At 45.3% G+C, this 17,015-nt stretch overlaps 1 protein-coding gene across 4 annotated transcripts in view; it reads right to left on the bottom strand.

Annotated features, from left to right (window-relative positions):
• Positions 1 to 500: 500 nt before the first annotated feature.
• Positions 501 to 17,015, bottom strand: part of LOC148138278 (hemicentin-1-like) — a 245,203-nt gene continuing 228,688 nt past the window's right edge. Inside the window, exons 3-6 of one of the 4 annotated variants that reach the window (XM_087981557.1) lie at positions 15,849 to 16,133; positions 6,570 to 6,707; positions 4,459 to 4,533; positions 501 to 1,066 (exon numbers count right to left, since the gene is read on the bottom strand). In XM_087981557.1, the coding sequence (XP_087837683.1) occupies positions 1,056 to 1,066; positions 4,459 to 4,533; positions 6,570 to 6,707; positions 15,849 to 16,133 (509 nt within the window). In that variant the 3' untranslated portion in view covers positions 501 to 1,055. The remainder of the gene's footprint in view (positions 1,067 to 4,458; positions 4,534 to 6,569; positions 6,708 to 15,848; positions 16,134 to 17,015) is intronic. The other 3 variants (XM_087981556.1, XM_087981558.1, XM_087981559.1) reach the window with 3 other exon arrangements.

Here is a 17,015-nt window from a genome sequence, read left to right as displayed (position 1 = left end):
CTGGTTGCTGTGACCTGCTTCTTTCTGTACCTGACTGCGTCTGCATCAGACTGACGTCTCTTGAACCTGATCTAAACTCAGGAGCAGTTCCAACCTGCTGAACGAAAGTGCCAGGATCTGATCGTCCTGACTTAAACTCTGGTTCTGCCCTGTCCCTGACCTACATCTCCCAACCCCGCCTCCTCATTCAAACCCATTACCAGAGATTTATCCCCCTGACCCATCACTCTGGATTCAATCCCCTGAGCCAACCCTCTGGATCTGACTCCTTGAGCCAATGCTCTTGATCCGAAATACCAGAACTGACTCCTCCCCCCCCCCCTCCCCGGAACCAAGTGTCTGGACACACCCATTCCTTGGACCTGAGATCCCAAATCCAACTCTCCTGCATTACACTTCACAGAACTAACGCCTCAAATACGCAAGCCTAAACTGAGCCCAACACAGCAATAAAAGCTGGTGACAATCCGAAGAGCAAAATTTCATCCTGATACCCATTAGAGGCTCGAAGACAGTGGCGGCACTGTCTATACATCAACAGCCAACCATGCTGCAGACAATTCTCTTGACACCCTCACTGAGGCAAGACACAGAATTCAATTTGTCAAATGTAGTTTTGATCTTTATTGATGATAGCTGCCCAGGGGCCACAGATGTGATGCTGTCAAGATGTTTGCCATTCTAATTCTGTCTGACAGTTACACCGTTAGGCTTTCACTCCAGTTTTTTTGTTTCTCAGTCAAGTTCAATCCACCTTTCTGGTGGTTCCATTAACTCCAAACACATGCACTGCACAATTGAATGGGTTGGAGGGAGTCCTCTTCTCAAATACTCCACAGTGAAATGGAGTCTTCTCTCATGTGGGTTCCAGGTGATTGCTGCCCCCACGTTCCCTGCTTTCCCCACACACTCCTTTTCCTTTCCCTCTGCCGCCTCTTCTCCCCTTGAATCCACTGCAGCGGTGTCCGTTGTTTTACAATCGTGCTGCAGTCTACAAATCTCCTCCGTCGCATTCCGCTCCGTCGTCACGCACTGGTGGCAAGCATCCTGCAGCTTCAATCACGTTCTGAAGGGGAAGTAAGAAGACAGTGTAGATTTGACATTGAACGCATAATGCTCAAGGAATTAAAAATGACCCCTCCCCTCCTCATGCCTCCCTCCATTGCATTATTCCACACTGATACCTGACTTTTCGGTTAGTAATCCTTGAAACCCTTCACAGTCAGTGTGATCCCATCTTTAAAAATCACAAAACTTCAGGTTATAGTCCAACAGGTTTATTTGGAAGCACTAGCTTTCGGACCGCTGCTCCTTCGTCAGATAGTTGTGGAGCAGGGCCGTAAGATACAGAATTTATAGCAAAAGATTACGGTGTCACGCAACTGAAATGATAGATTGAACAAACCTAGATTGTTGTTAAGTCTTTCATCATTTAGAGTGCTTTGTAGGTTTCGCTTCATTAATATGTCAATCCCAGAACTTCTTTTAAGTGACATTCTCGAGATAACTTAAGGTTTTATAAAAATAGGTGACGTCTCAACTCAGACAATGCATTAAAGGTGTGAGGTTAGAGTCTGTCTGTATCCAAATCCACTGCAAGACATGTCAGAGTGTTGACACGGATACCACCATTACCAGAGGACTCCACCTACCATGTACACAGCAGGTACTCATATAACTCGGCCAACGTTGTCTATCTCATACGCTGCAGGCAAGGATGCCCTGAGGCATGGTGCATTGGTGAGACCAAGCAGACATTCTGACAACAGACGAATGGACACTGCTCAACAATCACCAAGCAGGGGTGTTCCCTCCCAGATCAGGGACATTTTGCCTCAGATCTTCGGGTGACCATCCTCCAAGGCTGACTTCATGACTGGCAACAACGCTAAGTGGCCAAGTTTGGTACCCATGAGGATGGCCTCAACCGAGACCTTGGGTTCTTATCACAGTACAGGTGACCCCACTGCACTATACACACGCACACATACACACACACACTTACATACTCATGCAGACCCTCCCTCATACACATGCTCTCTCTCATATACACACACATACATCCCTCACACTCACACCAACACACACACCCTCTCACAGGCTTATACTCCATCACACCCACACACAAACTTTATCAAGCTTACACACACGCAAACACACTCTCTCATGTTCATTCACACTCACATGCACACAGCTGCATGCGCACACTTTCCCTCTCTCTCATGTCTGCCTGCACACATACAGGTCTATGGGATGTGTTTGTAATTACAGAATTATATTTGCAAATGCATTCCATTTTGCTCAAAAAATGAATAATCTGCAGGCAGTCAATCCATGTAATATTTTATAAATTCCACTTTGGAAATAGAACCAGTCTGACCCAAGATTGGGATACAGACTCTAACCTCACACCTTTAATGCATTGTCTGAGCTGAGATGTCACCTATTTTTATAAACCTTAAGTTATCTTGAGAATGTGATTTAAAAGAAGTTCTGACTGACATATTAATGAACCGAAACCTGTAACCCATTCTAAATGATGAAAGACTTAACAACAATCTAGGTTTGTTCAATATATCATTTCAATTGCGTGACACTGTAATCCTTCGTTATAAGTTCCGTGCCTGATGTTCCTGCTCCACAGCTACCTGATGAAGGAGCAGCGCTCTGAAAGCCAGTGCTTCCAAATAAACCTGCTGGACTATAAGTTGGTGCTGTGTGATTTTTAAATTTGTCCACCCCAGTCCAACACTGGCTCCTCCTCATCATGACTTTCACAGTCAGTAATCCGTGAAACAGTCAGTGTGATCCCATCTGAATGAAGAATAATCATTCAAAGATATCTGCTCTTTCACAGTCAGTAATCGTTTAAACCCTTCATTAGAATTAGCATTAGAATCCCTACACAGTGGAAACAGGTTATTTGGCCCAACATGTCCACACTGACCCTCAGAAGAGTATCTACCCAGATCCATTCCCCTACATCTATTCCCCTAACTAATGCACCTGGCCGACACATCCCTGTGCACTATGGGGTAATTTAGCATGGCCAATCCACCCTAACCTGCACATCCCTGAACACTATGGGGTAATTTAGCATGGCCAATCCACCCTAACCTGCACATCCCTGAACACTATGGGTAATTTAGCATGGCCAATCCACCTTAACCTGCACATCCCTGAACACTATGGGTAATTTAGCATGGCCAATCCACCTTAACCTGCACATCCCTGAACACTATGGGTAATTTAGCATGGCCAATCCACCCTAACCTACACATCCCTGAACACTATGGGGTAATTTAGCATGGCCAATCCACCTTAACCTACACATCCCTGACCACTATGGGGTAATTTAGCATGGCCAATCCACCCTAACCTGCACATCCCTGAACACTATGGGTAATTTAGCACGGCCAATCCACCCCAACCTGCACATCCCTGAACACTATGGGTAATTTAGCATGGCTAATCCACCCTAACCTACACATCCCTGAACACTGTGGGGTAATTTAGCATGGCCAATCCACCCTAACCTGCACATCCCTGAACACTATGGGTAATTTAGCATGGCCAATCCACCCTAACCTGCACATCCCTGAACACTATGGGTAATTTAGCATGGCCAATCCACCTTAACCTGCACATCCCTGAACACTATGGGTAATTTAGCATAGCCAATCCATCCTAACCTACACATCCCTGAACACTATGGGGTAATTTAGCATGGCCAATCCACCCCAACCTGCACATCCCTGAACACTATGGGGTAATTTAGCATGGCCAATCCATCCTAACCTACACATCCCTGAACACTATGGGGTAATTTAGCATGGCCAATCCACCCCAACCTGCACATCCCTGAACACTATGCGTAATTTAGAATGGCCAGTCCACCTAACGTGCACATCTTTGGATTGTGGGAGGAAACTGGAACACCTGGAGGAAATCCACGCAGACATGGGGACAATGTGCAAACCCCACACAGACAGTCGCCCGGCTGTGGAAGCGAACCCAGGTTCCCTGGTGCTGTGAAGGTGCCCAGAGTCACTGTGATCCCATCTGAATGATGGATGGTCATTGATATATGTCCTTTCACACTCGGTACATCTTGAAATCCTTCCTAGTCAGTCTAATTCCCATCTGAATGATTGATATATGACTTCTCATGCACTCTGGTTCCATGTGAGAACCATGTGCAACTCCCTGTCCAGGGCACGTGGCCTGGTCTCAGTGGAGCAGGAAGACAGAAAGTGTGATAGATAAACACGACACCCAGCAACAGGTTGTGGTTTGAGAAGACAAGTCAGAGTAGCTTCGATCTGAGAAAAGGTGTTAGGGGTATGGGCGGTCACTGGGCGATTGGCATAAGGTCCAATCTAGAAAAATCAAGGGTCGCTGTACCCTTGCCTCCCAGTGCCCCATGCAAGAGTGAAGTGTAGGCTTGACTAAGGTTACCTGTCCTTGAATGTAAATTGGAGGATTGTACAGAGCTCAGAGTAGGGTACTGTGCCATTGGTGGATTAAACCAAGCTGTGGATGGAAAATAGTAACAGTCAGTGATCCAAGATTCACGATCAAAACTTCAAGGCACAGCGAGTATTTCAAGATCACACTTACACAGGGATTCAGAAGCATTCACTTACCACACAAACATACGCACATGCACAGATGCAAACATCCCCTGTTCCAGAGAGAATCTGTTACTCCAGTGGTGAGTGACTATAAGAGGAAGTGAGAGTGAAGGGAGAGAAAGATGGATAAAATGAGAGAGAGAGAGAGGTAGACAGAAAGGGTAAAGAGAGAAAGAGTCTGCTTGTCTGTCTGCACATATCTGTGCACAGATCTCTGGCACTGTATGGGTATGATTGTGTGTCCATGTATGTCTGTGGTTATGCTTGCCGATCTCTGCACGCGTCCATATGTATATGTCTATGTCTGTGTGTTTGTTGGTGTGTGCAGAACAGCACCTGTGTTGTCATTCTGTGTTTTGTACGTGTTGGAATGTGCCAATGTGTATTTGCGTCCATGTGTAAGAGCATGTATGTGAACGTTAGCATGTCTCCAGATGCAGTGTGTATTTCAGTTTGTGTATGTGTCTCCACGACTCTGTGTGTGTGTGTGTCTCCCCATGTGGATCTGTTTCTCCATGTGTGGGCATGTATGTATACGTAGAGTCATACAGCACAGAAACACACCATTTGGTCCAACTCGTCCATGCCGACTAGATATCCTATATAAATCTAGTCCCATTTGCCAGCATTAGGCCCACATCCCTCTAAAATCTTCCTTTTTTTTAAATGTTGAAATTGTACCAGCCTACACCACTTCCTCTGGCAGCTCATTCCATACACGTACCATCCTCTGTGTGAAAACATTGCCCCTTAGGTCTCTTTTATATCTCTCCCCTCTCACCCTAAACCTACGCCCTTTAGTTTTGGACTCCACCACCCAGGGGAAAAGAGCTTGCCTATTTACTCTACCCATGCCCCTCATGATGTGTGTCTCTGTATCTGCGTGTGGGTCTGTTTATCCATGTGTGTGTGGGCCTCTTTGTGTTTAAAGGTGCCCCTGATGCCATAAGCCATATATAGAATGGATGAGGAAACCTTCTGAAAGGCATGTCCTCATGCCTCTCCTGCCAAGCTATGCCTCCCACCCACCCTCACGGTCCATATTTCCTCCATTCCACGGTCTGATCCCAAGGTCACTGTGCTAACCCGTTCTCTTCCATTTACCCACCATGGCACTTTATGTCAACCTCGCATTATCACATACTATATAAAACATAAACGTTCCTGATAGTGCCTCCTCTTCCCCATATCAACAAAGTCAGATTGAGATAAGCAGCTGCCTCCATGAGGCAAGCCCAAAATGAAAGGTGACACGTCTGGGACTGAGATTTTTGATACTACACGCAGCCACATCCAACGTTTTTGCCATGATGACAAGGGCTTTTTGTTGTAACAAAATGCCTTACTGGTGTCTCCCTGTTGCTGTGTATCATGGAAAGGAACAGAGAACTGGGAAGTGAGTACATTTAGAGAGAGGAATGAGAAAATTCGGACTGAGGTCTAAGAGCTGGGAAAATGAAAAGGGAGGAGGAATTAATTCCAGGGAGAAAAGGAGATAAGTCTAGAGACAGGAGTTTGGGAATATCGAGACAGTCTGTGAGAGAGAGAGAGAGACAGAGACAGACAGACAGAGACAGAGAGAGTAAGAGACAGACAGACAGAGAGAGAGAAACAGAGAGAGAGAGAGAGGGACGGAGAGAGAGAGAGAGAGAAAGGTGAAGCCAGAAACCAGGAAGGTAAGTCGAGTATGGAGTGAGGGAAAGCAGAAAGAGTGTGTGGTTTAAATCCTGAGATATGAGGAAGAAGGTAATTCCAGAGTGAGGAGTGGAAAAGTCCAGAGGGGATAAGGGTCAATTCAAAAGGAGTAGAGGCTAAATCAAGAGAGAAATAGGTACATCCAGTGAAGGGGTAAATCCAAAGTCAGGGAGAGAAAAACAAGAGACAGAAAAACAGGACTGCTCAAAAACACACTGCACAAAGACCCATGGTACTTGCCTCGTCTGCGTCGCAGAAACCACCTTACATCCCTGCACCAGAAGAAACAGGCACAAAGGAATATAACAAAGCTACAGAAAAGGCTGAAGATACTAATGAGAACAATTGCCCAGATCGGAAACGCAAAATGTTCATTCCCTACAACAAACAATGAAAAAGATTCAGTGTATTGCACAAAATCAGTCCTGACCAATCATTGAATAAAACTCCATCGACTCTTAAACTGAATTTAATATTCCCTCCAAACTAATGCCATCAAACACTCCCAGGACAGGGACAGCACGGGGTTAGATACAGAGTAAAGCTCCCTCTACACTGTCCCCCATCAAACACTCCCAGGACAGGGACAGCACGGGGTTAGATACAGAGTAAAGCTCCCTCTACAGTGTCCCCCATCAAACACTCCCAGGACAGGGACAGCACGGGGTTAGATACAGAGTAAAGATTCCTCTACACTGTCCCCATCAAACACTCCCAGGACAGGGGCAGCACGGGGTTAGATACAGAGTAAAGCTCCCTCTACACAGGACCGGTCAAACACTCCCAGGACAGGGACAGTACGGGGTTAGATACACAGTAAAGCTTCCTCTACACCGTTCCCCCATCAAACACTCCCAGGACAGGGACAGCACAGGGTTAGATACAGAGTAAAGCTCCCTCTACACTGTCCACCCATCAAACACTCCCAGGACAGGGACAGCACGGGGTTAGATACACAGTAAAGCTCCCTCTACACTGTTCCCCCATCAAACACTCCCAGGACAGGGACAGCACGGGGTTAGATACAGTATAGAGCTTCCACCCCATTCACCCCAATAAATATCGAACAGCTTATGGAACAAAGCTAGATATAAAGTTTCCTCTAGTGTTTTAAATTGAAAGTAAAGCTCCCTCTACACAGGCCCCATCAAACACTCCCAGGATGGGGACAGCACGGGGTTAGATACACAGTAAAGATCCCTCTACACCGTCCCCCATCAAACACTCCCAGGACAGGGGCGACACAGGGTTAGATACAGAGTAAAGCTCGCTCTACACTGTCCCCCATCAAACACTCCCAGGACAGGGACAGCACAGGGTTAGATACACAGTAAAACTCCCTCTACACTCTCACCCCATCAAACACTCCCAGGACAGGTACAGCACAGGTTAAGATACAGAGTAAAGGTCCCTCTACACTGTCCCCCATCAAACACTCCCAGGACAGGGACAGCACGGGGTTAGATACAGAGTAAAGTTACCTCTACACTGTCCCCCATCAAACACTCCCAGGACAGGGACAGCACGGGGTTAGATACAGAGTAAAGTTACCTCTACACTGTCCCCCATCAAACACTCCCAGGACAGGGACAGCACGGGGTTAGATACAGAGTAAAGCTCTCTCTACACTGTCCCCATCAAACACTCCCAGGGACAGGGACAGCACGGGGTTAGATACAGAGTAAAGCTCCTTCTACAGTGTCCCCCCATCAAACACTCCCAGGACAGGGACAGCATGGGGTTAGATACAGAGTAAAGCTCCTCTACACTGTCCCCATCAAACACTCCCAGGACAGGGACATCATGGGATTAATACAGAGTAAAGCTCCCTTTACTCTTTTAAACTTAAAGTAAAGTTCTTTTTACACTATCCCTACCAGATAATCCTTGGGCAGGTTAGATACAGGACAAACTGCCTCTACAATGTGCCAAGCCAACATTTTCAGGATAGCTACAGCATGGAAGTAAATACAAAGTAAAGCTTCCTCTACACTGCCCCCAACAAACACTCCCAGTTATATGGCCACAAGGTTAGATATAAAGTTGCCCCTACTCTTAAACTTGAAAAGTAAGTCTCTCTCCACGCTGGTCCCATTGAACGTTCCCAGAACAGTGACAACATGGGATTAGAGACAGAGTAAAACTTCATCGACTCTTATAAACAGAAAGTAAAGTTTCTTGTCGTCTTTTTAACTGAAGTTAAAGCACCATCTACACTAGCCTCAGGACATTCCCAGGACAGGGCAGCATGGAATTAGATACAGTAAAGCTTCCTCTACTGTTTTAAACCCAATTTAAAGCTCCATTCACACTGACCCCATCAAAACCGATAGAGAGAAAAGTTCCCTCTGTTCTTATAAAGTAAAAGTAAATTGAAAGTAAAGATTCGTCTGGGCAAACTGGAATAACAACACCCCATTTCCTGCTTGGAAGCCATGAAACCTTCGGGACTCAGTACTGAGTTCAATAATTTTAGGGCCTGAGCACCTTCTCCTATGTCTTTACCCCAACCCTGACCTACATGGCCTTGTTATTACATGGACTGCTACCACAAAACAACCCAGACACTTATGGTCATCATTAGCAGCTACTGATTCTTCCAGGCTGATGTTTACCAATTCCTGAGTCTGCTCAGCTGTTTTCCTCTCTTTCTGGGCTCTATCTCCACCAATCATTTCCTTGCCCCCCCCCCCCCCCAAATTTACCAACGTCTTCCCAGTTACAATCAGTTCTGAAGAAGGGTCACTGGATCCGAAACATTAACTCCTATTTTCTCTCTATACATGCTGCCAGACCTACTGAGCTTTTCTAGAGATTTCTGTTTTAGTTCCGATAATACTACTGTCACTAAACACTCCCAAGCCATGTGATCTACAAGGATATTGCCAGGGTTGGAGGGTTTGAGCTACAGGGAGAGGCTGAATGGGCTGGGGCTGTTTTCCCTGAAACATTGGAGGCTGAGGGGTGACCTGATAAAATCATGAAGGGCATGGGTAGGGCAAACAGACAAAGTCTTTTTCCCCAGGATGGGGGAGTTGAAAACCAGAGGGTATAGGTTTAGGGTGAGAGGGAAAAGATATAAAAGGGACCTAAGGGGCAACTTTTTCACATAGAGGAATGAGCTGCCAGAGGATGTGGTGGAGGCTGGTACAATTACAACATTTAAAAGGCATCTGGATCGGTATATGAATAGGAAGGGTTTGGAGGGATATGGGCCAAGTGCTAGCAATAGGACTAGATTAATTTAGGATATCTGGTCGGCGGGGACGAATTGGACTGAAGGGCATGTTTTCATGCACTTTATCGCTCTGACTTTATGTACAGCATGGATTTAGATACAGAATAAATCCCTCAACAATGTCCCAAACAATCATGCCCAGAACAGGTACAGCACATGATGAGATGCACAGTAAAGCTCTGCATGTAGGTTTGTTCGCTGAGCTGGAAGGTTCATTTCCAGACGTTTTGTCACCCTACTAAGTAACATCTTCAATGGGCCTCCGGGCTTTCTATTTATATGTTTGGGTTTCTTTGGGCCAGTGATGTAATTCCCTGTGGTGATGTAATTTCCTGTTCTTTTTCTCAGTGGGTGGTAGATGGGGTCTAACTCGATGTGTTTGTTGATAGAGTTCCGGTTGGAATGCCATGCTTTTAGGAATTCTCGTGTGTGTCCCTGTTTGGCTTGTCCTAGGATGGATGTGTTGTCCCAGTTGAAGTGGTGTCCTTCCTCATCGGTATGTGAGGATACTCGTGAGAGAGGGTCATGTCGTTTTGTGGCTAGTTGATGTTCATGTGTCCTGGTGGCTAGTTTTCTGCTTGTTTGTCCAATGTAGTGTTTGTTACAGTCCTTGTACAGTACTTTGTAAATGACATTCGTTTTGCTTGTTGTCTGTATGGTATCTTTCAAGTTCATTAGCTGCTGTTTTAGTGTGTTGGTGGGTTTGTGGGCTACTGTGATGCCAAACAGTCTGAGTAGTCTGGCAGTAATTTCCGAGATGTCTTTGATGTAGGGGAGAGTAGCCTTTTACTCTCATGGACATGTTTTGTCTGCTTGTTTGTGTTTGTTGCTGAGAAATCAGCGGAACTTGTTCATTGGGTATCCCATTCTTTTTGAATACACAGTATAGTGATATTCCTCTGCTCTGCGTAGTTCCTCTGTGCAGCAGTGTGTGTTGGCTCGTTGAAATAATGTTCTGATGCAGCTTCGTTTGTGGGTGTTGGGATGATTGTTTCTGTAGTTCAGTATTTGGTCCGTATGTGTTTTTTTACTGTAGGCGCTGGTTTGAAGTTCCCCATTGGCTGTTCGCTCTACTGTGACATCTAGTTGTTGTTTCCCTCCTCTTTAGTGAATTTTATGCCAGTAAGGGTATTATTGATTGTCTTGAAGGTTTCCTCTAATTTGTCTCATTTAGTGATGACAAAAGTGTCATCCACGTAGCAGACCCAAAGTCTAGGTTGGATGATTGACAGAGCTGTTTGTTCGAGTCTCTGCATTACTGCCTCTGCTAAGAACCCTGATATCGGAGATCCCATGGATGTTCCATTGGTTTGTCTGTAGGTTTTGTCATTGAAGGTAAAGTGTGTGGTAAGGCATAGGTCCACTAGCTTGATGATACTGTCCTTGTTGATGAAGTTAGTGGCATTTAGTGTATGTGTCTTTGGGTCTTCTAATAGTGTAGTCAGTGTTTCCTTGGCCAGGTTAATGTTGATTGGTGTAAACAGGGCTGTTACATCAAAGAAGACCATTATTTCATCCTCTTCTATCTTGGTGTCTTTGATGGTCTTCAGGAATTCTTGGGTGGAGTGAATGGAGTGGTGTGAGTCTTCTACTAAGTGTTTTAGTCTTTGGTGTAGCTCCTCAGCCAATCTGTAAGTTGGTGTTCCAGGTAGCGAGACTATGGGTCTGAGGGGGGCTCCTGGTTTGTGAACTTTGGGTAATCCCTAGAAGCGTGGTGTGTTGGATCCATCTAGTTTCATTTTTTGGAAGTCAGTCTTATTTATTTCTCCAGATTTCTGAAGTGGTTTGCGTAGGACTGTGATTCGGTTCTCTAGTTGCAGGGTCGGGACTATCGCTACTTGTTGCTAAGTGTTGGTATCTGTAAGTAGTGCGTCCACTTCTTCAATGTAGTCTCTTCGACTTAGAATGACTGTCAAACATTTTTTGTCTGCAGGTAGGATAACAATCTTTTTTTTCCGTCTTTCCAGTGCGTTTCTTTCTTTGTACCTGAGTGTGTTTCCCTCCTTTTTTCTGCTTAATGTTGGTGCGACTACCTGGATTTCTTCTGTGAGTTGGTTGTCTTTTAGTGTTGTTTATAATGCTGCTAAGAAATCTTTCTTGTCCGCATCCTGGCAGTTGTAATTCAATCCTCTTATTAAGATGGCTTTTTCAGTGTCTGTTAAGGGTCGGTCAGATAAGTTTTTTATCCATGCTTCTGTGTTGTCAGTGTTGTTACTTTGTGTAAGTTTGTCTAGTTTTTTCTGCAGGTCTAGTTTTTTCATTTTCTGTATTTGTGGTTGTCTAATATCAATGGCTTGTTGTACTATGTCTGTCCATTCATGTTCTGTTGCATGAATGAGTAAAGATTATTAGTGCAAAACTTCCCAGTTATATTTACGGAGTCTGTTGTGGGCATTATTAAGCATTTCTCTAAGAATTCCGTGGCCGTTTTGCTCTGTTATTCTTTTGGCTAGTGGTGTAAAAGGGGAGGTTTGTATTTAAGATATTTAGGTAGTACCTGTTTTCTTAGGCATTTGTGCAGGAAGTACAGTTTTTCATGGGTGGCACTCTGTCAGATGGCATTTGTTTCCCATTTTTGCGCCCATAGGTCTCAGCGAGATTTGAGAAGATTTGTAGCTCAGGTTGAGGTTCTGGATGTAGGTTTGCTCGCTGAGCTGGAAGATTCATTTCCAGACGTTTCATCACCCTACTAGGTAACATCTTCAGTGGGCCTCCGGGCGAAGCACTGTTGATAATTCCTAATATTTATATGTTTGGGTTTCTTTGGGTCAGTGATGTCATTTTCTGTGGTGATGCCTTTTCCTGTGGTGATGCCATTTCCTGTTCTTTTTCTCAGGGGGTGATGAATTGGGTCTAACTCGATGTGTTTGTTGATAGAGTTCCGGTTGGAATGCCATGCTTCTAGGAATTCTCGTGCGTGTCTCTGTTTGGCTTGTCCCAGGATGTATGTGTTATCCAGTAGAAGTGATGTCCTTCCTTATCTGTACGAAAGGATACTAGTGAGAGACGGTCATGTCGTTTTGTGGCTAGTTGATGTTCATGCATCCTTTGGCTAGTTTTCTGCCTGTTTGTCCAATGTAGTGTTCGTTATAATTCTTGCACAGTATTTTGTAAATGACATCAGTTTTGCTTGATGTCTGTGTGGGGTCTTTCAAGTTCATTAGCTGCTGTTTTAGTGTGTTGGTGGGTTTGTGGGCTATCAAGATGCCAAGGGGTCTGAGTAGTCTGGCAGTCATTTCCGAGATGTCTTTGATGTAGGGGAGAGTGGCTAGGGTTTCTGGACATGTTTTGTTTGCTTGTTTGAGTTTTTTGCTGAGAAATTTGCGAACTGTGTTCATTGGGTACCCATTCGTTTTGAATACACGGTATAGGTGATTTTCCTCTGCTCTGCGTAGTTCCTCTGTGCTGCAGTGTGTGTTGGCTCGTTGAAATAATGTTCTGATGCAGCTTCGTTTGTGGATGTTGGGATGATTGCTTCTGTAGAAGCACTAGAAACAACACAAAAATACAACCAACTCACAGAAGAAGCCCAGCAAACTATTAGACAGGTAGTCGCACAAACATTAAGCAGAGAAAAAGGAAGGAAACACACTCAATACACAAGAAAGGAAAGCAGTGGAAAGATTTTAAAAAGCCATTGTTATCCTACCTACAAACAAAGGACGCTTGACAGTCATTCTAAGTCGAAGAGATTACATTGAAGAAGCGAACGCACTACTTACAGATACCAACACTTACCAACAAGTAGCGATAACCCGACCCTGCAAGTAGAGAACCAAATCACAGCCCTACGCAAACCACTTCAGAAATCTGGAGAAATAAATAAGACCGTCTTCCAAAAAATGAAACCAGACAGATCCAACACACCACGCTTCTACTTATTACCCAAAATTCACAAACCAGGAGCCCCCCTCAGACCCATAGTCTCGCTACCTGGAACACCAACTTACAGATTGGCTGAGGAGCTACACCAAAGACTAAAACACTTAGTAGAAGACTCACACCACTGCATCCACTCCACCCAAGAATTCCTGAAGACCATCAAAGACACCAAGATAGAAGAGGATGAAATAATGGTCTTCTTTGATGTAACAGCCCTGTTTATATCAATCAACATTAACCTGGCCAAGGAAACACTGACTACACTATTAGAAGACCCAAAGACACATACACTAAATGCCACTAACTTCATCAACAAGGACAGTATCATCAAGCTAGTGGACCTATGCCTTACCACACACTTTACCTTCAATGACAAAACCTACAGACAAACCAATGGAACACCCATGGGATCTCCGATATCAGGGTTCTTAGCAGAGGCAGTAATGCAGAGACTCAAACAAACAGCTCTGTCAACCATCCAACCTAGACTTTGGGTCTGCTACGTGGATGACACTTTTGTCATCACTAAACGAGACAAATTAGAGGAAACCTTCAAGACAATCAATAATACCCTTACTGGCATAAAATTCACTAAAGAGGAGGGAAACAACAACTAGATGTCACAGTAGAGCGAACAGCCAATGGGGAACTTCAAACCAGCGCCTACAGTAAAAAAACACATACGGACCAAATACTGAACTACGGAAGCAATCATCCCAGCACCCACAAACGAAGCTGCATCAGAACATTATTTCAACGAGCCAACACACACTGCTGCACAGAGGAACTACGCAGAGCAGAGGAAAATTACCTAGACAGTGTATTCAAAAAGAATGGGTACCCAATGAACAAGTTCCGCTGATTTCTCAGCAACAAACCCAAACACGTCCAGAAACCCTAGCCACTCTCCCCTACATCAAAGACATCTCGGAAATGACTGCCAGATTACTCAGACCCATTGGCATCATGGTAGCCCACAAACCCACCAACACACTAAAACAGCAGCGAATGAACTTGAAAGATACCATACAGACAACAAGCAAAACTAATGTCATTTACAAAATACCGTGCAAGAACTGTAACAAGCACTACATTGGACAAACAGGCAGAAAACTAGCCACCAGGACACATGGACATCAACTAGCCACAAAACGACATGACCCTCTCTCACTAGTATCCTCACATACGGATGAGGAAGGACACCACTTCGACTGGGACAACACATCCATCTTGGGACAAGCCATGGCGGCACGGTGGCACAGTAGTTAGCACTGCTGCCTCACAGCGCCAGAGACCCGGGTTCAATTCCCGCCTCAGGCGACTGACTGTGTGGAGTTTGCACATTCTCCCCGTGTCTGCGTGGCTTTCCTCCGGGTGCTCCGGTTTCACCGACAGTCCAAAGATGTGCAGGTCAGGTGAATTGGCCATTCTAAATTGTCCGTAGTGATAGGTAAGGGGTAAATGTAGGGGTAGGGGTATGGGTGGTTTGAGCTTCGGCGGGTCGGTGTGGACTTGTTGGGCCGAAGGGCCTGTTTCCACACTGTAAAGTAATCTAATCGAACAGAGACACACACGAGAATTCCTAAAAGCATGGCATTCCAACTGGAACTCTATCAACAAACACATCGAGTTAGACCCCATCTACCACCCCTGAGAAAAGGAACAGGAAATAACATCATCACAGGAAATTACATCGCTGACCCCAAGAAACCCAAACATATAAACAGAAAGCAGGAATCATCAACAGTTCTTCGCCCGGAGGCCCATTGAAGAGGTTATCCAGTAGGGTGATGAAACGTCTGGAAATGAACCTTCCAGCTCAGCGAGCAAACCTGCATCCAGAACCTCAAGCTGAGCTACAAATCTTCTCAAAACATGCTACAGTAAAGCTCTCTCTACACCGTTCCCCATCCAACACTTCTAGGACGGATACAGCATTTGATAAGATACATAGTAAAGCTCCCACTTTCATTGTGCCCATCAGACATTCCAAGACAAGTAAAACACCTGATCGGGAGAGTAAAGCTCTCAACACTGCACACATCAAAACCTTGGAGAGTGGGTACAGAACAGGAAAAAAACAGAATAAATGATTCTCAATATTGTCCCATTAAAGACTTTCCAAGACAGACAAAGTGTATGATTACAGAGTGAGGTATGTTTATTCAACACAAATACAACAAACGGGTCCAGGATAGGTTTGATGCACACTACATTTTTCTGAATGCTGTCTGAGAAACATTGAAATGGCACAAACAACATGGAGTTTGAACAGCGATATTGGTGGAAAAGGAAAGCAGTTCTAGATTGCCCATCCAATTCTAACGCAGTGTAAGCAGAGACGGAAGACTGACTCAGACTGATTGTCCACATTTAAGTGACAGGAAGCCAAGATTGACCTGTGCTGCAATCTGGGTTCAAATCAATTTCCATTTGATCTGAGCTGACAGCATTTGAAGCGATGCACTTGTAGAAGGATTCACCAACAGGGACGACCACTGACTTCGCAACACTCAGCCTCCTGCCACCATCCGAGATGTTGTGGTGCTTGTCATTGACGATATCAACCCCTTGGGCCTGCCACTTGTAGATGATCTTCGTGCCTCCAACTGTCTGACACTGAAGGTGGCAAGTGGTCTTATCATCCCCCACGCTGACATCAATGGTAACATTGGAAATGGTTTCTGGAAAATACAGAAAATGGGCTGAGGTCAAGTCACACGAATTCAATTTGACTCGGTATGAGACTGAAAATCTCTTGGCAGAGTATTTAACTGTCACTGGTGTCTCTCAGTTCTCTCCCTTCAAAGGTGGAATCTATAAATTAGTGTCTCTTTGTCTTTCTCTCAGAGAGATATCTGCACACTGACTGGTGTCTCTCAGTCCCCTCTCTCTCTCAGGGAGATATCTGTACACTGACTGGTGTCTCTCAGTCCCCTCTCTCTCAGGGAGATATCTGTACACTGACTGGTGTCTCTCAGTTCCCTCTCTCACAGGGAGATATCTGTACACTGACTGCGGTCTCTCAGTCCTCTCTCTCTCAGGGAGATATCTGTACACTGACTGGTGTCCCTCAGTCCCCTCTCTCTCAGGGAGATATCTGTACACTGACTGCGGTCTCTCAGTCCCCTCTCTCTCAGGGAGATACCTGTACACTGACTGGTGTCTCTCAGTCCCTCTCACAATCAGGGAGATGTCTGTACACTGATTGGTGTCTCTCAGTCCCTCTCTCTCACAGGGAGATGTCTGCACACTGACTGGTGTCTCTCAGTCCCCTCTCTCTCAGGGAGATATCTGTGCACTGACTGGTGTCTCTCAGTCCCCTCTCTCTCTCTCAGGGAGATATCTGTACACTGACTGGTGTCTCTCAGTCCCCTCTCTCTCAGGGAGATATCTGTACACTGACTGGTGTCTCTCAGTCCCCTCTCTCTCAGGGAGATATCTGTACACTGACTGGTGTCTCTCAGTCCCCTCTCTCTCAGGGAGATATCTGTACACTGACTGGTGTCTCTCAGTCCCCTCTCTCTCAGGGAGATATCTGTACACTGACTGGTGTCTCTCAGTCC

The sequence above is a fragment of the Chiloscyllium plagiosum genome, unplaced genomic scaffold (genome assembly GCF_037043375.1).
Source record: "Chiloscyllium plagiosum isolate Xiang-an unplaced genomic scaffold, Cpla_swu_hap1 HiC_scaffold_40, whole genome shotgun sequence".
Lineage (NCBI taxonomy): Eukaryota > Metazoa > Chordata > Chondrichthyes > Orectolobiformes > Hemiscylliidae > Chiloscyllium > Chiloscyllium plagiosum.
The sequence above is the reverse complement of the archived record's forward strand: the minus strand, read 5'-3'. Positions and strand labels throughout refer to the sequence as shown.